Raw genomic sequence first — 23,639 nt, forward strand, 5'->3', positions numbered from 1 at the left:
CGGCTTCCTCGGTGTGGCGGACCATGCCAGTGGAGTGAGAGGGTAAGGCTCCCTCCCCGCGAAACCTGCCCTACCAGTGGGGAGTACTAACAGACAATATTGCTGGCCGGTCTGGGCCTGCGGCTGCGGCTGGGTATGTGGCGCCCCAGGGGTTTCTGGGGGACAAAGGTCAACAGTTGCCCGCAGGCATGGCACAGGGGCTGGCCCCACCCGTGCCGCTCACCGCTGCATCCCCTTCTCTGCTACTCAGCTCCTGGGGAACCGCCGGCCAGAAAGTCCTGGGAACAGGGATAGCTCTGGCATACCCCGGCAGGAATTCCCCTTTCCAGTTGAGCGCCTGCTTCCCCAGGAATGGGGTCAGGATCCTGGGCCAGCAGCACTGCAGCGAAACTAGTCCGTTCTGATAGTTCAAAGGTTTAGCGCAGGACTGGACAGTTTCCTTCCCAGACTAAGGCCCAGCCGCTTCCCCCAACCTTGGACATCCCCTCAAAACTACAAAAATGCACCTTCAACATCTCCATTTAATATTTACATTCAAGCAGGTAATAATTGGAAGCTTATAGTTTAGACATTTCTAGTAGCAGCAGGTTCTAGAGAGCTCGTTTAGCCTTTTAACAAACTTTTTTTTTTTTTTTTTTTGCACATAGAAACAACACATCCATGTGTACAGTATCAAAAAATATATACCAAGGTTCCTGGTATTGCAGTTCCTGGAGGGAGGAAATGAAATCAACAGAAATACTGAATGAAGGGCAAGAAAGGTCAACAGAAAATAGTTTGTCTGATATAGAATATAACATGATCTAGGGAAAACTCCATAAATCTAGGTTTTTATATTTCAATATATAAATACCTACAAATAAATATATATATATATATATATATCAGCCCGAATGGGGGTGGTCGGGCCTTTTGAGCTCAAACAATACATTTCAATAATAACACCACGTACAAACGGGAGTAGAGTCAGCACTCGACAAGTTAGCACGGTTAAAATATAATACTATAACTCTGAAACCGCTGCGCGGCTGCCCTGTCAGTTCCGGAGGTCCATGGGGAGGGCGCGGCTCTCGTCTCAAGTGGGGAAGGGACAAGTGGCGGCGGCGAGACCGCAGGCACCGCGTGGAAGGAGACAGGCCGTTGGAGGCGCCTCCACAGGGATCCCACAGCCGTGCAGGGGGACGTGGATGCTTGGGTGTCCTCAAGTTGGGGCCACTGGCACCTCCTGCAGCCCAGAGGGGAGCCCTGATGAGGCGGCAAGTGCACGTGTGGAAACGCGTCCCTTGCAGATGTCCTGCAGCTACACGGTCACGTATTCTTTGAACGTGACGGTGAGGCAGTTCGCGGTGACGTCAGTGATAATTATATTTCCAAAGAAGGGCTTGAACTCGCTCAGCGGCTCTGCAGGCTCGTCCTGGGCCTCAGCGGAAGGCTTCTCTGCCGCTGTCGCTGTCGCTAGCACTGCCGGTGCTGCTGTGGTGGAGGGCATCTCGGGCTTCACCTGGAGGGAGCTGGGTGGTTCCCCGGCCTCACTACGCGTCTTGACGCAGCGCAAGTCTATGGGCTCGTCCAGGTCCGAGTCCAGCAGGATGACCTCTGGCTGCGGGAGTGTGGCTGCAGGCGGCACATCAGCGGGGCGCTCCGCGGCAGGGCTGCCCCCCAGGCAGGTGGGCGTGCTGATGCTGCGTGCTGTCAGCCGCTTCTTGCAGGGCTCGCGCTCACCGTGGGTCTCAGAGAGGCAGCGCTTGCGTGCATGGGAGAGATTGAGGCCCACAGCGTGGTGGTGATGGTGGTGGTGGTGGTGATGGTGGTGGTGGGGGGGTGGGTGCGTACTTCGGGTCGTGTCCCAGGTGAGCAGGTCCGGCTTGGTGGTGAGCTGCAGGGGCTGCTCTCCAAAGGCTTCCTTGGTTGGGGAGAGCTTGCGGGAGCTGGCGTCCTGGGGCTGCGGGTCCCCAGGCCCTGGTGCCTCCTCTTCCCTCCTCTTGAAGGGCACTTCCGCCTTCTTTTCCTCGGCACCACTGGTCGACTTTTTAAAAGTCCTGTCGGCCGGGGGGTGGCGCTCCTCGGTGGCACGCTTCTTGTGACTAGGGGAGCGTGCTTCGCCCTCTGCTGCCTCGCCAGACTTGATCTTCACCGCCTGCATGCCATTCTCCATGTACTTGCTCATGACGATCACAATGCGACCGTTCTTGTTCTTGTTCTTGACGATCTTCATCTTGCCCCCAATCCCGTTGCCTGTCACCGCTTCTTTGGGAGCCGGTGTCATCCCGTTGGGAGGGCCCTTCTCAGAGCCTTTGCCTGGAGCCCCAGCCGCTCCGGCCAGGGGCTTCACTGCCCCTAGGTAGCTCTTGGCTGATGCGCCGTGGGCCCACTTGTCCGGTGGGTGGCTCTTGGCGCCCAGGTCTGGGCAGGTGGGACTCGGCGCCTCCTTGTGGCCGCCCTGGTACTGCAGGTCATACATCTTGGGGTCCGGCTGGTAGGGGTGGTGCTTCTTGCTATTGAGCTGATAGTAATACTTTCCACTCTTGCCTGGTGGCGGGGGCTTGCCTGCCCGTTCCTTGCTGTGAGGCTGGTACTGGTGGTGCTTCTTGCTGTTGAGCTCGTACTGGTGCCCCTGGCCCTTTCCTGGCGTGCCCAACTCCAGCTTGGTGCGGTTATCAGCAGAAGAGTCCTGGAGCCCAGTCAGGACATTGGAGCGACGGGCAAAGGTAGGTACCTGAGAGGGAAGCGAGAGGAGGTAGATGGTAGATCCCAGGCTAACCAAGAGCATCAGTAGTGCCCCAAATCCCACAGTCCGCAGCTGTGTCATAGGGGCTGGGGCACAGGAGGTCAAGGACAGAGGAAGTGCAATTTGGGTGCTCTCGTGGAATCCCCCCACCCTCCTGGTCTGAAGGCAGCTCCCACGTATGTCTTGGGAAGAGGGTGGGGCTAGCAGCGAGTGTTTACCTGCACCACCAGTGGCTTGGGCTTTGGCCCTCTCTTGCGATATCCCATCAGTTGCTCCTGCCGTTCCCTGGGGAGGGAATGGAGAGCCGCAGGATCAGCCTCAGGGTCACCTCCCCAAATCTTCAGTGACGCCCACCCTCCTGCCTTGCGACCATCCGGTAGGCAGTGAACAGGGGATGCACAGAGGATAAAGAGTTCGAAACAGAAGACCACCTCTGCAGCTGGCTGGGCACCTCCATCAGCAGCAATGCCTTTAGGTAGGGTCCTTGGTAAAGAGCTTCCCCATCTGATATCTCTAAACCATCACCCCCAGTCTCCGTGAAGGGGGTTGGGTTGTTGGAGTAAAGTGGAGTGGGCGCAGGGATCCAGGGATTGTGAACAGCCCAAACGAGGTATGTGCCGACCTCGGCAGAAGCAGGGGATGCTAACGACCTCATTAAGATTCAGATAACGAGCGGCCGGCAGAAGGGAGGACTCATTTTCTTAAAGGCCAGGCACTAAACAGGGGGAGGGGCTGCGCCCTTGTTTACACAGCGGCAAATGAGCCAATTAGGGGCTGGGGGCGGGAGACGGCCGAAGAGGCCAGGGTCTGGCCAGGTTCTCAGCCACCTGGTGAACCGGCCGGGCACCGCCCACGCTGAGCCAGTGGGCGGGGCAGGGGCGGGGCGGAGAAGTACAGCCTCTCCGCGGAACCGGATCCTCGCTGCATCGATTCCCAATTATTAATAAAGCCCATGGGTGGTGGCACGAGTCATAGTCGCCAGGTTTCTACTTTCAGGCTGGCCAAAGCGTGACCTGCTTGCCAGCAAACGTCCCAGGCACTGCCCAGCCCTTTGTGGGAAAGGAGTGCACCCCTCTACAGTTCTGCCCAAGTTATAGCCCATTACCAGGCCAGACAACCGTTCTCCAGTGACCCTAATTAATCACTCCCACCTCACTGCCCGTGGGCTAACCCAGTGGAGTTCTGCCATGCCCTGGGGCCGGGGCAGGGGCCTGACTCCGATGTTGCGTGGCATTGCAACAGCCTGCGTTTTAATTCTTCAGGGACCCATTATGCAACATGGCATCAGCCGCTGACATGGTTACAGGGTGGTGAACTCCCAGGTGGAGTCGGGGCAGGATCCCTGCCCGGCGCCCCCCTGTGTCGCGGGAGAGCAACTTCCCTGCTGGTGGCCTGCTCAAAGGGTCTAGAGTTTACAGTTTTAGCGCCAAATACACCACAGGAAATAATGCAAAATAAAAGGGGAGGAGGGATGGAAGGCAGCAGGCTTCTGAGGTTCCTGCTGCTCCTCCCCTCTGAGCCCTTCCCCCTATCCTCCCCAAACAGAACCACAGCCACTGGCAGCGAATCCAGCTGCAGCAGCTGCAAAGTGACAAGCATCTGTGGGCAGAAGAATGAGCCCCCGCCCCCAAGAGGACACCTCTCCACCACCATCGAAGTCCATCCCATGCCCTTGGGTCAACCTCCTCTGCCCTGATGAGGCACCCTGCCCCACCAAAGAGACTGGTGGGGGATGTGAAGGGAACAGAGCTCCAGTCAACACTGCCATCTCCAGCTGGGGTGAAACGGGGTGAGGGGAGGTTTCAGGCCTTGCCAACTTTTCTCCAGCCACCAACAGGTTAAGTTCAGTTCCATGACGTCCAAGCAGTTTCACAATGCCAGCTCCTCTGGAGCTGCCCCCTGAGGTGCCAGTGCCAAGCGGCCAGTGGCTGCAGGAAAGCAACACCTAGGCTCTGGGGGTGGAGCTCCAAGGTTGTCGCCAGAGAAGGGCCACAGGAGTTCTCCAGGTCAGTTGCAGGGCCACCCACAGACACTTTTCTTGCAGTTCCCCAAAACACATGCCTCGCCTTCCCCAGTCCTGCCCTGCCCCCACTCCCAAGCTGCAGCAACCACCAAGGACATTGGTTAGAAGAGCCGAGGCCACAGCCTTGCCAGTCCAGACCCGTTGTGGGGTGGGTTCCCCCTTTCCCTCTTTCCCATGCTGGCATGGCCCACTTTCCTATTCCCATATACGGTCATAGAGGCAGGCAGTGGTAGCTTGGGGGACGCTCACCTGTTCTGGAAGGCAATCAGCAGCCGGGGATCCAGGATGTTCTCCTCCGGTTCCCACGTGTTATATCTTGCAAGGGAAAAGGGAGGGGGACATGGCTTAAAAAAAAAAAAAACCGAGCCAGCTTTGCAGCCTCCAGGTGGGGAATGACATAAGGCCCTACTCTGTCTTCATGAACCAAAAGCTATTTAGCTGTGGATGTGGAAGATAGATTTCTTCAGGCCTGACAAGATCCCTGATACACTGCCCCCTCCCAAGTCAAAATAAACACACAAGGGCAGGAAGAAAAGGGAGGGGTAAGGAAAATGAAACTAGCAGTTTATTTTGCAGTTGTCAAGAATTTTAAGCATGTTACTGCAGACATGTTCCAAAGCCACTTTGCTCACCAGGAACCCTGCGTGCAAAGCAGCCGAAATGCAAGTCGCAAGTCCCCCTCCTCTTCTCCCCAGCCCCGAGTTTCCGAGAGGGCTTCAGCCCTTCTGCATTTGACCCCTAATCCGATAACCGCCAGCCCAGAGGTCCCCCACACCCCCTCGCGGCCCTGGAGCTCGCTGTCACGGGCAGGCAAACCCCAAATACTCTGCAACACAAAAATATGCCTCTGTGTGTGTGTGTGTGTGTATGTGTGTGCGCGCGCGCGTGTGGCTGCGCGTGTCTCCATCCGGTGCCTTCGCATTTCAAATTAAAGAAAAAAATTCCCCACCAAAAGCTCTGCAGTGACAGTTCCCAACATTTTCTGCCTTTTTTCTTCCCCTCCCTGCACCACTAGGAGGGAGGAGGCACACAATTGCATTTTCGTTGCTTTTAATTTTTTTTTTTTTGGTTTTGCAATATGGAGCCGTTCGGTGGAGGGAAAGGGGAAAGGAGCCATTTTCTGCTGCACATCAGTCAGTGCCTGCGCCCTCCCTCCCTCCGCCGGCCTCCCCGGCTCGGCCCCGCGTCTCTCCAGCTCCTCCGGCTCCTTTTAGTGCATAAATTAGTGATGGCATTTCCCGGAGAGCGGAGCACAACACAGGGCGCCGGGCTCGGGCTCGGCTCGGCTTCCCAGTGCCTGCCACCGACTTCCCCACCCCCTCCTCCTCCACCCCACCTCCACCCCGCCTCCCGTCCGCTCCCCCACCACCCCACCAGCTCGGCGGGTCCGGCAGCCCGGGGCCCCGCGCCTCGACACCCCTGCCCCCGCCCCCGCCGCTACTTACTTGGGGGACCAGCCTCTCCATTTCACCAGATACTCCACTCTGCCCTGAGGGGGAAGAGACAGCACTCCATCAGCTTCCGCGGGATCCCCGGCTCCGGCCCGCAGCCTCCCCACCCCCTCCCCGCCTCTCGCGGGTGCTCCGGCCGCCGCTCCCGCGCCGCTGCGCCGCCGCCCCCGCGCCGCCCTACCTTGCGGATCCGCTTCTTCTCGATGCTTTCCACCGCGAAGACGTGCTCGCCAACAGCTGGCAGCTCCATGGCCGAGCCGGAGCGCGCCGGGGCGCCGGGGCCGGCAAGGCTGCAGACGCTGCTGGCTCCCGCCGGTGCCCAACTGCCGCCGGATCGAGGGGCCCTGTCGCCCTTGCTGCCTGCGCCGCCTCCACCGCCGCTCGCCCCGCAAAGCCCGGCTGGTCGCCGCTGCCCGCGCCCTCCCGGCTCCCGGCTCGCGCTCGCTCAGACAACTGAGCCCGGGCCGCGGCTGCACAAGAACTCATGCAAATCCCGGACGTCAGCGGGCGGGGCCTCACAGGGCCAGCTCGGCGTCAGGGGGCGGGCCGTGGCGCGGATTGGCGCAGCCTGGCCTACCGGAGGCCCCGGGCCTGGGCGGCGGGGAGGAGGAAGGGCGCGGGAGGGGGCCGGGGAGAGGAGGCCGGGGAGGTGCAGGGGAGGGATCTGCAAGCTGGGAGAGGGAGCTGGAGAGAGGGAGCGGGGGCCGGATAGAAGAGGTGTGTCGGCCTGGGGCGGCGGGGGTGGCCAGCTGGATCACGACGATCCTAGCCAGAATCTCGGCCCTGGGCCTTCTGCGCCCCAGCCGCTCATTCTCAGTGTATTCGTCTCGGGGACCCCTGCTGGGGGCCACGGAAGCATCCACCGCAGTTTACGGTTGCTCTGAATTGCTCTGAATGGCGGCTCCAGAGGCACACGGAACGGCCGGCAGGGGGCGGAATCGGGGCGGGGGCAACTTGCATTCCCACCCTCTTCGCCCCGTAGCCCCGCCCATCGAGGCCGAAGGCATTTAGGAAGCCGAGAAAGGGCGGGGAGAAGACTGAGGATTGAGTGCAAAGAGACGTTGAAAAGGACAGAGGAATAGCTGACCCTGGAGCCCTGGCGGTCAAGAACCTCACCAGAAAGGGACTCCGAGTCTGATCCCACCCCGGTCCTGAGCGGCTCCCATTTTATTCTTGATCCGCTTATTGGCAAGGCGGGGTCGGGATGTCCTGATTGTAGCAGCCCCCAGCGCCAAGAAGGACGAGAGGCGGAGAGGACAGGCAGAGGGTTCAGCGCATGTCCGGGTCTACCTGGGGAACGGAGGGAACTTCGTGGAGACCTGGGAGGCCTGCCTTGGGGTCCTGGGAAGAGTCTCGAAAGCAGGAGAGGGTAGAGTAGAGGTTGGCACTGCTTGGGGGAAGAGCGCTTAGCGCGAAGGGGAGGTGAATGGAATGATTGGGAGTCTCTCATGAATTCGCGTCTGCAGGTCCCGGACAGGCAGCCAAGTCGAGGCCTTGCGGACACCGCTGGGGAGTCGCAGAGTGTGAAGTTTAGCACCTCCGCCGGCTGGCGAGACAGTGCGTTCCAGCGTGCAGTTCCAGCGGCCAGTTGGGGGAGCTGCTGCGCCCTCGCGGCCTCCGGAGGGCGCCGCCGGCGGGTCCGCGAGCTCCGTGGGGTCGGGATGTGGACCTGGCAGGAGAGGGCGTCCCTAGTTGGAGGGTCAGGAGTGCTCCTAGCCTGGGGTGTGTCGTTCCCGCACCCCCCCCCACCCAGGGCTTCTGAAGGACAGTGAGCAGGAAGTTTGCGCAATCCCTTGGCTGAGTGTCCCGAGAAAGAAAAAGAGCAAAAGTTGCCCGAGAGTGGAGCGAGCAGCCGGGTGGGGGGCGGAGGCAGCCGAAGAGCCATCGGGGTCTCCACTCCAGCCTTGACACACGTCCCAGAATGCCAGGTGGGGACTGCGCCACTGCAGCCAGGGAAGAACGAAGTGCAGAAGGGAACCCCCAAAGCCTGCCGGGGCTCGTGGCTTGTGTTCTCCCAGAAATCCACGAGGAACCTGCAGGGGGTCTGGTGCTAAACACACATGTTGATTCCACCATTTCACCTCCACCTCACAGCTCACAGCAGCCGGCGGCCGCTGACCAAGCCCAGCTTGGCTCCTCCTGGGAGGAGTGTTAGAGGTGGGAGGTCGTCTTCTGACTGCAGAAGAGATGGGCTGGGTGTGCTGTGACTGATTATTCCTCAAGAAGTGTGTAAGGTGGGGGTGCAAAGTGGGACAACACCGCCTGCTTTCCCCCCTGCTCTCCGGGCTTACACACTCTGGGAGGCAGGGGCACTAGAAAAGGGTTTTATCCCGATGTTTGCCTTTTTTTCTGACACTTGCCCAAGGGGAGAAACTGTTGCTTGGGACAGCTTGGCACTGAAAGGAGAGTCCTCCTCGAGGCCAGAGTGTGAAGCGCTGTCATTGGGACAGTCACCTATCCATCTGGAGCCATACAGGCAGTCCAGCCGCCTTTTGGTCTCAAGGTCTACAGGGAACTTGTCCTGGCCGGTCCCCTTGTCCGGGAAGAGGCTGAGCTTCCCGACATGCTATCCGCCCCCTAACTCGAAAATCCCCTGGAAACGTGTTTGCTCTGGGTGTTTCCAAGGCGTGCAGGTTGGGGGCTCTGAGGGGAGGGCGAGCTGCTGCTGCAGCCTCCCAGCCGCCAGGGGCGTCGGACTGCTTAGGTGGTGGTTTGGCTGGATGGGCCCAGGCCCCTCAGGGGCCCATGGTTAAGACCTCGAGGGCTGTTTGGCGGGACCGGTGTCCGGACCGCGAGTTTGCGCAGGAACCGGGCTGGGCCTGCGGCGGAGATGGGGCACAGCATATCTTTTCTGAAACTTCCTGTGTGGCGGCTCCAGGAGCCTCCAGTCCTCCCCCCTCCCAAGACTGCGGGAGGGGCCGCCCGGAGGCACCTTAGAACCCCGAGTGCCGCCGGCCACCCCCAGCCTCGCTCTGGGCCTTCCTGTGCAAAGTGGCAGAAACATAAATACTCACTGAATGCCGTAACTCGCTTCCCTCCCGCGATTATTTGTCCTGGTGGAGCGTGGGCAGATATGGAGAAAGGCTGACTCCAAACCCCTTATCCCTATTCTAATCCCGACAGCCGGCCCTAGACCCCCTTCCTTCCGGTGCGAAGAGTTAGGGTCCGCGGAAGCGCTGGTGGGCTGCAGGGAGGAGGGGGGACAGAGCCTGGGAGGCGACAGTGGGTGCCCCTAAAACTTTCCTGGAAAGGCTCCCATGGAGCCGCTCCTACCATCCCAACCCCCTGCCTTGGCCCCTCGGAAGGAGCCGCAGGAGAGGCGGCCCCAAACCCGGGATTTCCAGAACCTTCTACGGGGGGCCCCTGCCCACGATCTGGGGTGCCCAGAGCCCCACGTGGAACCCTGATAAGATACGCAGGTCCGTGCATTTGACTATGTCTCCTCCCAGACAGGGAGAGGTCGAGCCCTGGGCTCTGCTTATGGCAAAAGCTCTCCGAATTCCACCTCCTTCTGGGGCCCCCTGGGGCCTTCAGGGGCCCCAAGAGAGAAGTTAAGCCCCCTTGCCAGTCGTCGGCTCGCGCCTGGAGGAGAGAGGCTGAGGAGCGACCCTGGGTAAGTCGGAAACTTTTTAATGACAGTAGACTGAAGGATGGTGACTGAGGATCCTATCTCAGAAGAGGCATGACCCTGCCAACTCAGAGAAACAAACGACTTCTTAAAAGAACCCCCTCATGAAATGAGTGCGCTAGGCAAAGAACACTTTCACCGCCGCCCACGAAGCCAGGTCTGGGCTCTGCTCGGAAGGGGCAGCCTGTGGATTCCCGGACCAGCTGCCCCCAGGTGGATTTCAGATCGCCTAGGGGGAATTCAGTAGTAATGACTACAAATCTACCCCGGCTTTGGCAGAGCTCATTTCTCTCCCCGTCCCTGGGTAGGGGAATTGTCCTTGACTAAGCGCTAGCTTTTATAATACTGTATTTATTTATTTATTTATTTTAGTGGCGGCTGACCTGACTGTGCTGGGGTGGCAAAGACTGTGCGGGAGCCCTACACTCCGCCCCTCCACCCTCCAGGAAGGGCGGCTTTGTTTCTAAGAGCGCCCCTCCAACCACTGAGTCCCCCCTCCCGTGTTTCTGGTCTTTGTCACACCGCCCACGAAGAGTCGCTATTCATTTGTGCTACCAAGAACCCGACGCCCCCAGGTCCCACCCCAAGGGCTGCGTGGGGCTGGAGCCCAGGACCCAGGCGGACCAGCCTCGTAGGATGCGCGGGCGGGGACACGGGCCCTGAGGACCTTAGGCTGTGGCCCTCTGGCAGGGCCCGGCACCCCTCGGGGCCACATGGGCGCCTGCACGGCCGTGCCTCCGCATTGCGGCACGCTGGGGTCGCAGGCGCCGAAGCGGGACTCGCTGCTGCCGACTGCTACGTCGGCTGGCTTGTCCTCTTCCAGCGTCAGGCAGCCGCCCCAGGTCGGCCGGGAGAAGCCCCCGGACCCCCGCCTGGCGCTCAGTCGGGAGACTCCGCCGGCCTGGAGATCTGCGCCCTCGAGACCATATTTCAAATGTGATCTTTGGAACCGTTGCCACTGCCCACCGCCGCCGTGGTCGCCGCGCGCTCACAACGGCCTGGGAGCAGCGTGTGGTTTTTATTTGGGTTTCGTTTGCCCCTGGCCTCGCGGCGGGTCTCGTCTGCCCCTGAGGCGCGCCCCTCCACGCCCGACCCTGCGTTTTGCTCTCGGGTGCCCCCGTCGCGCGCCCGAACCCAGCGGGGCCCACACACAGGGCAGATTTCTTTCTTCCTTTTTCCAAACAAGAGCTCGCTGCTGCAGCAAGCCCCGGAATGAGATGAAAATCGCTCGGCGGACCCCGAAGTGGTCGTCAGCCGAAGCGCCACGGCCACGCCGCCTCCCCCGCCTCCTTCGCCCGGGCCTCGCGGCTCGCCCGGGGTTAAGCGCGCGTCCGAGGGGGTGTTTGACATGGGGGGCGCGGGAAGAAGGGGCGCCGGGCGCCGCAGGCAGGGAGGCTGGGCTAACGCTCCTTCTCTCTCCCCACCCGGGGCAGAGGGGCGGGCCCGATCGGAAGAGCCCGGTGCGTCTCCGCCTCCTCGGCTGGCCGGGAGCCCGGTCTGGCCGCGGCCCGGAACCGCGAGGACTCTGCTCCGAGGCCGCGTCCTGCGTAGCTCGAGTGGGGGAGGGGGCGGAGGCTCAGAGCCGCGACAGCGCGTCGCCGCCCGCCGATCGATCCCCAGGGGTGGGGGCGTAGCGAGCCCCGTTGGACACCTGGGGGGGGTATCCCTGCAGCCCTGGGGCCCAAACGAAGAGGGTGCTCAGGGAACCTATGGCCATGGGATGACGGCCGCTAGGGCCCAGCCGGACCTCAGCTCGGCCTGTACTGGGGACGGGTGGTAACGCCTGCAGCACCCCCTAAAATTCCATTTTGTCTGCGTTGGGCCGGGCCGTGTTGGACACTTCCGGAGCTCGGTCTGACCGCAGTACAACTTCGTCCCTCTTTGTCCAGGCCCCGGCCCCGGCCCCACCCCCACCCGTGATGACGAGGTCGTAGGACGTGGTCACCCACTCCCTGGGCCCAGCCCTCCTGAAACCTGAAATGTGTGGGTATCCCTTTGACCCCATCTCTGGAAGGATACCCCAGATTTGCCGAAGAAGTCCCCCTCCCCAACTTCTTCCCGTAGGACGTTTCCTTGGATTATTTCTAAGAACTCCCGAGGCATCCCCTGGGCTCCTCACCTGCCAGCTCTGGGTGCCCAGGCGGGGCCCCGGTAGCGGCTCCGAAGAGCCTGCACTCGCTACGCCCTCCCCTAGGGGGCGGGCTCCCCACGGGCTGGCTGGTGGCTCGGGGCCTCCTGCCAGGGCCGTCCCTCAGCACCTCTCCCGCAGTGGCAAGGAGGTCCGTATGCGGGGCAGAGTCGGGGTGTCTGGGGCGGGGGTTGGGCGGAGAAGCCCTGCGCGCCCAGCCTCCAGCACCCTGCCCCGCCCCTCACTCCCAGCCTGGCGGCTGCCTTTACAGCCACATCTAAGGGACTTTGGACCTGAAGAGCCCTTGCACACCTAGGACTAAACACACCTCAGTATCAGGGCCATGGTTTCCCTAACTGGGCCCCTTGCTCAGCGCCCTGCCTCCCGGGGGGGGGGGCAGTCGGCCAGAAGGGAGTACACATCTCTTTTTATTCGAGGTGTTTAAAGGAAGCCTCCTGTCTGCAGCGTCACCGAGTCCCTGGTTCTGCTGCAGGAGGAAACAACTGTTAGAACAGTGCCCATTTCTCCAGAGACCCAGCCAGCCTTTCTGTAGGAAGAAGTGTCCTGGGGCAGAGCCTAGAACCAAGCCTGGCCAGAACCTGCATACCCCTAAAATAGGGTTTGCTGACTGATAAAATGCCCTTAAAAGAGGCGCGTGGTCGCTGGTCAGGGCTGCAGACTGGTGGTAGACTAAACCCTTCAGAGATACCCTGGTTAGGAGGAAGGGGACCCCAAGGCCTCCACTCTGGTGGAGATGGTGACTTTGAGAAGTGCAGGAGCTAGTCAGAATAAGTCTCGAGATGATTTATAATCCCTGGATGAAGTTTTATATGGGGTTGGGTGTGTCTTATTTGTATGGGCTCTGACAGACCTGTGCATATGGCTGAGTGTGAGGGTGTGGAACAGCCCCCGGGGACACGCTCCTGACTGGCCAGGGCCACTTCTCCACCAGGCCTCAGAGGCTCAGTGCAAGTCCCAGGGCACTGGTAAGGACCCGGGAAATTGTTCTAATTTCTTTTCTTTTCTTTTCTTTTCTTTTCTTTTCTTTTCTTTTCTTTTCTTTTGTAAATAAGTTATCTATTTAAAAAATGTTGCAAAATACATAGAACCTACATTTTACCATTTTAAATCCCCCCATTTTAACCCTTCTTCACGTGCTCACAGTTCAGTGGCATTAAACATGTTCACACTGCGATCAGCAGCACCTACCTCTGGAACCTTTCATTTTCCCAAATTGAAACTCCTTCCCCATTAAACACTAACTCCACATCCTCCTCCTCTGGCCCCTGCAGTTGCTGGTCCACTTTCTCTCTCGGAGTTTGAACATTCTGGAATCTCACTAAGTGGAATCACACAGGGCTGTCCCTCTACGTCTGGCTTCACTGCTCCTGGTGTCCCCAAGAGCACCCCATGTTGAGCACCTGTCAGAACTTCCTGTAAAGGCTGTTATCTTCCACGGTGTATAGATACCATGTCTCTTGAAATTAAAAAAAAAAATTCTGTCAAAGAGAATGTTTTAATCTACAAGATTAATGTGTTTGTCTTTATACTGATGCAGTTGTAAAAGGTATTTTTTAATACTTTTTTTTTTAATGAAGGAAAGGGGGTGGAGGTTGATGTGTCCAGGGCCCCTGAAAGCCAGAATCAGGGAAGTCTCAAATGGCATTTCTGGGGGAGCCTTGGTGGACGGAGATCACCAGCTTTCCCTGTGAGGGCTTCAGCTGCCTCGGCTGTTGGCCCAGAGTGTCCTTTGCATCTGTGGCCTGGTACCCAGACATCCTCAGGCCTCTTCCCCCTGCGTCAGGATGCTTCCTTCTGCTGGATGCTATGGAAACAAAAGGCAGCCCAGAGCTCAGGAAGAGCAGGGCCTGCCTCTTTTTCTTCTTTTCTTAAAGGAGTTCAATTCTGGGGGGCTCTGAACCAGCTCTGGCCCTGTGGCTCTCTCCCGGATGTCTGTCTGGCCTGTGTCATCGAGTTGATTGCCCTGTGATTTGACAGTAATGGTTGTAATGGGGCGATTTTGTATTCTTTGACTCATTCAGATTGGAAGGTTCAGAGATGGACCCGTGTTCCCCACCCCACCCCCTTGCAGGATACTGATGTTTTCTTTTATTTAAGAGAAATGGCAGACATTCAAGGGAGACGAGTCATACGGAAGAAAGGGTCTTTGCTTTCTGTACCTACTTGTGATTACTGGATTTTATTTTTTTTTTCTGCCTGGAGCCCAAGAGCGAGTACCATAGAAGCCAAGAAATATCCCATAGAGCCAGAGAAGACTTGCTACAGGAGGCTATGTGGGAGAGAAGCCTTTCTTGGAATTCCAGAAAACACCTACAGCTGTGATGTACACTGAGATGTCTGAGGATCCCTCTCCCACGCTCTGCTGCCGAGACTCTTCCATCTCCTTCTGGCTTTCCTGATGGCAAAGATACATTCCTGTTTGCACCAAGCCTGACTTCTACCTTTTTCCCCCAAATAGGCCTGGACAGACAGTAGACAGACAGAGGGCACAGATGTGATGCTGCAGGGGTTGACCTGGAGGAACCAGCCCTGGTAGTTTCCCACTTGTTCCTCAAGCTGACCCACAGGAAGCCACAGCTGCTCTGACTTGCACACTGGAGGGATAAGAAGAAACGCTGGGCTCTGCTGCGGCGCCTGTGTGTGTCTCACAGCACACATCCCAGCTCTGGGGTGGCTCTGGTCTTGGAGAAAGCAAGGCACAGCCCACCGAGCCCTGCACGCTGCTTCTGAGCAGTCTTCGTGAGTGCCCTGTCTTTCCTGTCACTCATTAGAAGCCCGATTTGTAGCAGTGCGCACCAGCAATTTGCCCTAAACACAGATCCTGCAACCCTGCAGAGGCCCACCCCGTGGAGAAGGCCAGGGGTAAAGTCGAGAGTCTACCTCCTGCAATCCCAGCCCCTGTGAACAAGAGCTTTATTGTGAGGCTGCAGGGACTGGGAGGGTGGAGACACAAAAGGGAGCGGAAGTGGGGCTGTGGGCCAGGCAGGGAGGGTCCCCCACCTCTGCTCCTGCTTGCCCCCTTTCTCCTTTCTGGGTAGCACACTGGCTGGGAGGGTCTGGAGATGTGCCTCTACGCCCAACGCCATGTTGGAGGTTGCCGCACTGAGGAGGAGCGGGCTGCAGGTTGCCAGGCAAACCTGTCAATAGAGTATTGAACAGGCCAGTTCCACCGGCCATAATTGTCTCAAGCAGCCAGGAGGACGGCAGGGTCCTAGCTGGGTCAGAGTATTGGGAAACAAGCACCAGACTGCTGGGAGGGGGAGCCCACCAGAGCCCCCCGCTCCCGAGGGTGCCAGAGCTGGACACCTTTCCTCCCCCATTCCCGCCCCAGGTGGCAGGACTCTGCCCCAGAGGGACCTTCTGGCTGGATCTTCCCAAACCTCCCCAGTGCCAGGCAAGTCCAGGGCAGCGTGTCCACTTTGTCTGGCAAAATGAAAATGAAGAGCCCCTTACTAAAAGATCATGAACCACTTCAAACCCATATGTAGCAAAATGAAATTGAAAACTCAAAGTGGATCAAGGACCTAGGCATTAAAAAAGAGACCCTGTGCCTAGAGAGAAGAAAAAGTAGGTCCAAATCTACATCATGTCGGCTTAGGAACTGACTTTCATTTTTAAAATTTATTTAATTAATTGATTTTATTTATTCTACTTAGTTATACATGACAGCAGAATGCATTTTTAACTAATTGTACACAAATGGAGCACAACCTTCCGATTCTCTAGTTGCACACGAAGTAGTCACACCATTCGTGCAATCCAATCCTACATGTATCTAGAGTAATGATGTTCATCTCATTCCACCATCTTTCCTGCCCCATGCCACCTTCCCTCTCCAGCCTCCCCTTGGCCCAATCCAAAGTTCCTCTATTTTTCCCATGTGCCTACCCGCCCCCCCAATTATGGATCAGTATCCACTAATCAGAAAAACATTTGGCCTTTGGTTTTTTGGAATTGGCTTTTTTGCCTATCCTGATATTCCCCAGCTTCATCCACTTACCTGCAGATGCCATGATTTTATTCTTTTTTAATGCTGAGTAATATTACATTGTGTATATATACCACAATTTCTTTATCCATTCATCTATTGAAGGGCATCTAGGTTGCTACCACAGTTTAGGTATTGTGAGTTGAGCTGCGATAAACATTGATGTGGCTGTGTCACAGCAGTATGCTGATTTTTAAGTCCTTTGGGTATAGACCGAGGAGTGGGATAGCTGGGTCAAATGGTGGTTCCATTCCCAGTTTTCTGAGGAATCTCCATCCTGCTTTCCAGAGTAGTTGCACCAATTTGCAGTCCTACCAGCAATGTGTAAGTGGAAACTGAGTTCCTTAACAGGACTCCTAAAGTGCAAGACAAAATCAAGAATCAATCAATGGGATGGAGTCAAACTAAAAACCTTGTTCACAGCAAAGGAAACAATCAAGAATGTGAAGAGAGAGCCCACAGAATGGGAGAAAATCTTCCCCATACACACTGCAGACAGAGCACTGATCTCCAGAATATATAAAGAACTTAAAAAAATTAACACACACACACAAATACAAATAGCCCAATCAATAAATGGGCAAAAGTACTGAACAGAAACTTCACAGAAGAGGAAATACGATATGTCAACAAACATATGAAAAAAGGTTCAAAATCACTAGCAATTAGAGAAATGCATATCAAAACCACACAGAGGGGGCTGGGGCTGGGGCTGGGGCTCCGTGGCAGAGCCTTGCCTAGCACGTGTGAGGCACTGGGTTCCATCCTCAGAATCACATACAAATAAGCAAATAAAGGCATTCTGTCCACCTACAACTACCAAACAAACAAACAAAAACTACACTGAGATTTCGCATCACTCCAGTTAGAGTGGCAATCTTCAAGAATACAAGCAACAATAAATGTTGGTGAGCATGTGGGGGAAAGGTACACTCATATGTTGCTGGTGGGAATGCAAATGGGTGCAACCACTCTGGAAAGCAGTATTGAGATTCCTCAGGACACTTGGAGTGGACCCACCACTTGACCCAGTTATCCCACTCCTTGATTTATACCCGAAAAACTTAAAGTCAGCACACTACAGGGACGCAGCCACAGCAGTGTTCATAACAGCTCAATTCATAATAGCAAAACGATGGAACCAACGCAGGTGCCTTTCAACAGACCAATGGATAAAGAGGGATCACGAAGAATACTGGGCTCTGCTGCGACACCTATGAGTGTCCCACATCCCACGTCCCAGCTCTGCAGTGGCTCTGGTCTTGGGGAAAGCAAGGCCGGTGTGTGAAGGCACCCTTGTCTTTCCTGTCACTTCTTAGAAGCCCTATTTGTAGCAATGTGCACCATCGATTTTCCCTAAACCCAGATCCTGCCCACCCCCTGGAGAAGGCCAGGGTTAAAGTTGAGTATCTACCTCCTGCAACCCCAGCCCCTGTGAACAAGAGCTTTATTGTGAGGCTGCAGGGACTGGGAGCGTGGAGACACAAAAGGTGTCCATTCCAAGTTTCCTGAGGAATGTCAATACTGCTTTCCATAGTGGTATGTAAACACAATGGAATATTACTCAGCCATAAAAAGAATGAAATTATGGCATTTTATGGTAAATGGATGGAACTGGAGAATATCATACTAAGCGAAATAAGCCAGTCTCCCCCCATTGTTTTCTCTGATATTTGGAAGGTAACCTCATAATAAGGGAGTGGGGTGGTTACGGAAGAAAAGAAGTACTTTGGATTAGAAAAAGGGGAATGGAGGGAAGGGGATGGGGAATGGGAATAGGAAAGACAGTAGAATGAATCAAAATTACTATCCTATCTGCATGCCTACATGATTATATGACCAGTGTAATCCTACATCATGCACAACCAGAAGAATGTGAAGTCATATTCCAAAATGAACAATATGCCAAAGTACATTCTACCGTCCTGTTTAACTAATCAGAGCAAATTTAAAAATGAACCATTTCCAGATGGCAGAGCATGAAAACATCGTGGGGCCATTCTGAGGGGGGCCTGTGGCCCGTGTGGCCCCCACCTATGAAACGAACCCGTCTCTTCCCCTTGGGGGCACGTGGTGCCTCCTCTCTGCTGGCTCTCCCTGGATGAGACCCGACTCCTCTTCTAAGCTCTGATTCCCTCCGGTCTCTCGGCCTCTGGTCCTCCCACCCCCAGCAGACCAGCCCAGTCCTGCGGAGTCCCTGGAGGAGGGCAGTGTCCCACCAACTCCCATCATTCTGGTGGGGAAAACAGGAAGAGTGCCTGACAGCAGGTGTCTGGGCTGGCTGAGGTGGCCAGGCTCCAAGGCAGAGCAGGGCTTCGGGGGCGTGGGGCAAGGCAGGGTTCTGGAGCATGGCCATGTTGGCCCAGGAGCCTGCTGAGACCTGGACTCGTGCTGGGACAGACGGGGAGCCTCCTCCACCTCACCTTGGGGTTCCACCGCCCCAGCCAGCATCAGCTCAGCCCCGAGAGCACAGCGTGGAGCTGCCTGCAGTAGGCGTGCCTGACCACCAGGACCCCAGGTTCCGCCTGACCTCTGCTCCCTCCTGACAGCTTTGTCTCGGGATCTCTCTGGTGCATGAGCCCCTCAGTCAAGGGATTATAGCCTAACTGACCCTCAGACATGGGAGCAGGGAGCAGCTGGGGCAGGCGGACACTCACTGGCAGACCCTCTGCTTTGATGGGGCAGGAGTGTGCGGTGGTTAGGGCCAGACCCACCCAGGCTTCCTCAGCCCTCCCACCTGCAGTCTGGGTGACTTCAGGTCGCATCTGCTCATCTGCAAAAGGAAACACGCTTTTCCCCTCAGTACCCTACAGAGTCCTCCAAGGGTCCTCTGTGGCCCGTCCCCGCCACCCTCTGGCTCCCTTTCTTGCCCCCCTCCTCCCTGAGTGCTCTGCTCCTGCCTGAGTACCACTTGCTGATCCTCAACAGGCCAGGTAGGCTGCGGCCTGAGCATCCTGCCTCAGGTGTCTGCACCGTTCTCTCCTTCACTCACACTCGTACGCCACTGTCATCTCTTCCACGAGCTCGTCCTGATCACCCTGTTCCCGTGGCCTGCCCTGTCCCCTCCTTCCATCTCCCCGACCCTCCTCTCTCAGGACCTCCCCTTCTAGAGGACGCGTCCCCTGGGTGACGAGGTGCTCCTTGCCCCTCTCTGCACTGCAAGGGCAGCCTCAGTTCCCTCTTCCCAGTGCCCCAGCCTCTTGAGCAGTGTCTGTCACAGTGATGTCCTGGGAGCATTTGTCAAACAGACCTGGGACAATGGGGTCTGGTGAAGAACTGTGGCCAGCACTGGGCTGGAGGGCTCCTAGCTATTTTTGACAGCCAATGGCTGCACTTTCAGAAATTCTGTGAACCAGTTGTTAAACACAGCCATGAGTAGACGTCAGGTAATTGAAAGTTCCCAGGAAGTAAGTTCTATGAAGAACAAAGGTGTTGGTGAAGTGGCCCACACCTGTGATCCCAGCATCTCGGGAGGCTGAGGCAGGAGGCTGGCAGCTGCAAGGCCAGCCTGGGCAGCTTGGGTAAGACCCTGTCTCAAAAGAAAAAGTAAAAGGGCTGGGATGAAGCTCAGTGGTAGAACAGCCTGGGTTCAAGCACCAGGACCGAAAAGAAGAAAAAAAAAAAAAGGAAAAAGAACAAAGTAATAAGTGCTCAAATCTTATTTACTCTCTTTCTTCCCTCCTCCTCCTCCTCCTCCTTCTCTTCCTCCTCCTCCTCTTTCTCCTCTTCCTTCTTCTTCTTCTTTCCTCTCTCTCTCTCTCTCTCTCTCTCTCTCTCTCTCTCTCTCTCAGAGGTGCTCCACCACTGAGCTGCAGTCCCAGTTCTTTCTACTTTTTTTTTTTTTGAGACAAGGCCTTGCTAAGTTGTTCCAGCTGGACTTGGGCTCACAACCCCTCCTGCCTCAGCCCCCCCCCCCCAGTGGCTGGGATTCCAGGTGTGTGCCGCCATTCTGCTCCTCCCTGTATTTTACATTTTCTTACGACCTTGCTCCTGAGGTTGTTCAGTGCTCTTGCATCTGCGTGGCAGACGATGATACAGATGCCACCACCCCCCACCTCTTTCGACAGTGTTCCCTCCTGACAAATCCATCCTAGGTTGGAGATGGATCCCGTAGCCCCGGCCTTTAGACATGCTGGCTGAGCCCAGCACACCTCACAGCGAGAACACCCGCATTAGCCCACAGTTGGGCGAAATCCTCCAACACAAAGCGATGGTCAAGAATTGATTATCTCACGTAATTGATTGAGCACCACACTGAATGTGAAAAACAGAGTGGCCCTAAAGTCTAAATATATACTTCAAGTCGGAGAATATCTTCAGAATGGGGCTGCGGGCCTGCTGTCCTCGTTCTGCCCCTGGTGGCCCCGTGTTGGTGACTTGAGACCAGCCACAGTGGGATTTCGACACCACAGAAATCTGTGAACACTACAAATCAGGGCTTGATGAATCCTCGTGTCGGTTTCCTAGACTTGAGGAAGCGATCGAAGAGAAGAGGACGCAGAGGAGCCTGGAAGGTGTCGTCGCCACAGCAGGCTCCTCGTGAAGGGCCCAGAGCGGTGGGTGGGTGCAGGACCCTCGGTGATGGAAGCCTGATTTGTTGAAGAATCACTCACAGCGTTGCAAACAAGTGACGTCTGACATTGGTCTTTATTGTTTCATCTCATTTTGCTGCTTATCTTGAAAGAAAATATCAATGAACATTCACATTGGAATTCTGCTTATTGATCACTTGCTAGAGGAGATTGGATTCTGACCCAAGAGCATGGCAAAGCTGGGGAGGTTGGGGCCAAGGCCACCCTGATCTGAGCCTGTTGGGGCAACATAGCCTGAGTCTGACTCTGCTGCTTTCTTGATGTGTCCCTGGGGAAATGGTGGTTGTGTGTCTTTCTGTGTTAGTCAGTTTGTCCTCACTGTGACAAAATAACTGAGAAAATCAACGTAGAGGAGGAGAGATTTATTGTAGCTCATGGTTTCAGAGGTTTCAGGCCCTGTTGCTGTAGGCTGTTGGTAAGGCAGAAGATTTGGAGGAGCAGAACTGCTCACCTTGTGGTGGCCAGGAAGCAGAGCACACAAGGAGGAGACCAGGGACGAGCTATCCCCTCCCGGGCATGTCCTCAGTGACCTGCTCCCTTCAAGGAGGCCCACAGCCTGGAGTTCCTACCACCCCAGCAGCCCCTTCCATTACAGACCATCAGAGGGTCCATCCGCTGGGGAGTCAGAGCCCTCGTTATCCAGCCACCCTCCAAAGCCACCGCTGAGCTGCACTGCACTGGGGACCGAGCTCTCTCCACAGGAGCCTCTGAGAGCGTTCCAGGTCCTCGCTGAAATACTTGGAGAAGGCTCCAGAGTGCCAAAGGCTTAACCTGGAGCCCTGGGGCTCTTGGACTCCTCGGGGCTCAGGGCTCAAGAGATGCCGTCCTGTGCACGTCCCTTTAATCCTGCGTGGCCATCTCTTTGGGGTCTTTGTCTCCTGCGTGAGGATATTTTAACGTCCAGCCTGGTGCCAGCCATGGACATGCAGGGCCTGGCCTGAGGGGCTGGGCGGGGGGTGGGGCTCTGTGCAGCCTCAACCCCAGTGGGGAGAGTGGGGAGGGGGCTGAGGAGGCCACCAAGATGGACGAGGTGCTGTCCAGCTCCTGGGGAGTGACTTGCTGGCTTGAGGACTGGGAGCTGAACCTGGGACAGGGCTGCCTTGGGACGGTGACCCTGGAGCCTTTGCCTCGTCTGACAGGTCATCTCAGCCTGAGTTCACAGATGGGAAGCAGAGGTCAAGCCGCAGAGCCAAGGGACAGCAGAGCTGGGCTCGTCCCCGGGCGGCCTGGTTGGGGGTACAGGTTCTGAAGCTCTCAGGTCCGGCAGGACGGCATCTCCAGGGGCCTTCTCCTTCCCCTGGCGGGGCGCTGGGCCTTGGCACCTGTGGTCAGGCCTCAGGGGGCCTGGAGTCACGCTGCAGTTTGGAATGGATCAAGCAGACAGCACTGCCCCGCGATGTACAGCTGAGAAGGCGGAGCAGGGGGGCGCAAGGGCCGAGGACTGCCTGGTGTGGGCCCATCAGGAGGGGGCTGGGCAACCTTTCCATCCTGACCACATGGGCACTGCGTGAGGTCGTCATTGGTACCCTCGGCTCTGTGGGGGATGCCGATGCTCAGGGCATGGGGTGAGGCTTTTGGGGGTACTGGGATAGGTGAGGGTTTGGGGGAGGTCAAAGGGCATACTACGGTGGGTTGAATGGTAGCCTCCTCCCAGATATTTGTAGCTGGAACCTCAGAATGTGGTCCTGTTGGAACTAGGATCCTTCTGGATGTCACTGAGGTAAGGATCTATCCATGGTCAACCCGGATTGGCAGGCCCTGAGTCCAGGGACATGTGGCTATAGGAGCACTGAAGAGGGACTCCCAGAAACGCCCCTCCCACCAGCAGGAGGAGCCGGGTGGGAGGCCGGCAGAGGTCCAGTAGCACAGCCCCAAGCCCAGGGGCACCAGGGCCCCCAGAAGCCGAAAGAAGCAAGGCAGGTCTCCTCTGCAGTCTCTGAGGGGGCCTTGTCCTGCGACACCTTGATGTCAGTCTTCTGGCCTCCTGAACGGTGACTCACTCTCTGCTGTCTTAGGCACCAAGTCTGGGGCGGAGCCAGGATTGGCCCCTGGTGGTCCCTGTTGGCCCCGTCACAACCTGACGCTGTGGGGCTGGGTCCCCTACCAGGGCTGGATCCTGCATGAAAGTCCTACCAGCTTTTCTGTCAGCAGAAAGGGAAGGGCCACATGTCTCCTGAGCCCCTGTCACGGGCCTGGTGCAGGGACAAGTCTTCTCACCTGTGCAGATCATGATCCTTTCCTAGGTGGAGAGGTCTCAGGCTGGTCGGGCACCAAGAGCGGGTTGTGACCTAGTGACCGCTGCGTCCTGCTTCCGTGTGTCTACAGATGTGTAGAGACAGGACCATGGAAGGGTGTGTTAAGGACACTGGCTCACTCCGTTTTGGAGACAAGAGGCCGGCAATCTGCTGTCTACAGCTGGAGACCAGGGAGCGCACAGCGTGGCTCAGCCCAAGTCCAGAGGCCAGAGAGGGGGCACCCAGCGCCCGAGGGCAGAAGACGATGCCGTTCTGCTCAGGCAGAGAGAACTTGCCCTTCTCTGCCTTTTGTCCTCCCTGAGCCCTTGGGCTCTCAGCCATTCATCCACACAGACGCCAAGCCCACCTCTCAGCAGCAGGATGATGTCTTGCTAGCTCTCTGGGAGTCCCTGAGCCCCCACCAAGATGACACCTGAAACCGACTACACATCCCCCAAGGCCCCTGCAAGTGCTGGATGTGACAGGTGACACGGTGGATCACTAGCCAGATGTGCCGTGGGAGGCCACTGAAAACCCGAGTTCCCTCTAACCACGTGGGAAAGGTCTGGAAAGGGGAGTTTGGGGGCTTTTCTCGGGCCCTCCCTGCCCTGCCCCGAGTCTGGCCCTCATCTCCCAGGGCCTGGGTTAGGCGGGTCCCTGGACTGGCTTCTCTGCCCCCTGCAACACGGCCGACACCCACTGCCCAGGCATTCCCTCTGTGGCCAGCTCCCTGCCTGGGACTCCCGTCAGCATCCCCCTGCCCCCTCCCGGCTGAGCAGCCTCCCCTCAGCCTGCTCCTGGGCTCTGGCCTGCTCAGGATGCGCCCCTTCCCTTCTGGGAAGGGAG

General features: G+C 57.2%; 1 protein-coding gene across 1 annotated transcript; it reads right to left on the bottom strand.

The window, feature by feature from the left end:
* Positions 1-519: 519 nt before the first annotated feature.
* On the bottom strand, positions 520-6,498 carry CBX4 (chromobox 4). The gene is made up of 5 exons (XM_081270510.1): positions 6,384-6,498; positions 6,197-6,240; positions 5,001-5,066; positions 2,947-3,013; positions 520-2,716 (listed from the first exon to the last, which is right to left on the bottom strand). Exons 1-5 carry the CDS (start codon positions 6,450-6,452, stop codon positions 1,301-1,303), a joined length of 1,662 nt encoding a protein of 553 aa, XP_081126636.1. The 5' UTR covers positions 6,453-6,498; the 3' UTR covers positions 520-1,300.
* Between the last annotated feature and the right edge of the window lie 17,141 nt (positions 6,499-23,639).

Source organism: Spermophilus citellus (assembly GCF_964194105.1).
Source record: "Spermophilus citellus genome assembly, chromosome: 17".
Lineage (NCBI taxonomy): Eukaryota > Metazoa > Chordata > Mammalia > Rodentia > Sciuridae > Spermophilus > Spermophilus citellus.

What these genes read in the sequence shown, in the direction of transcription:
- CBX4 (XM_081270510.1), bottom strand. Translation starts at nt 6,452, where the DNA reads ATGGAGCTGCCAGCTGTTGGCGAGCACGTCTTCGCGGTGGAAAGCATC. An exon ending in CTGATTGCCTTCCAGAACAG is followed by an intron (nt 3,014 to 5,000) that starts GTGAGCGTCCCC and finishes TTCCCTCCCCAG; the next exon opens with GGAACGGCAGGAGCAACTGA. An exon ending in CCAAGCCACTGGTGGTGCAG is followed by an intron (nt 2,717 to 2,946) that starts GTAAACACTCGC and finishes CTTCCCTCTCAG; the next exon opens with GTACCTACCTTTGCCCGTCG.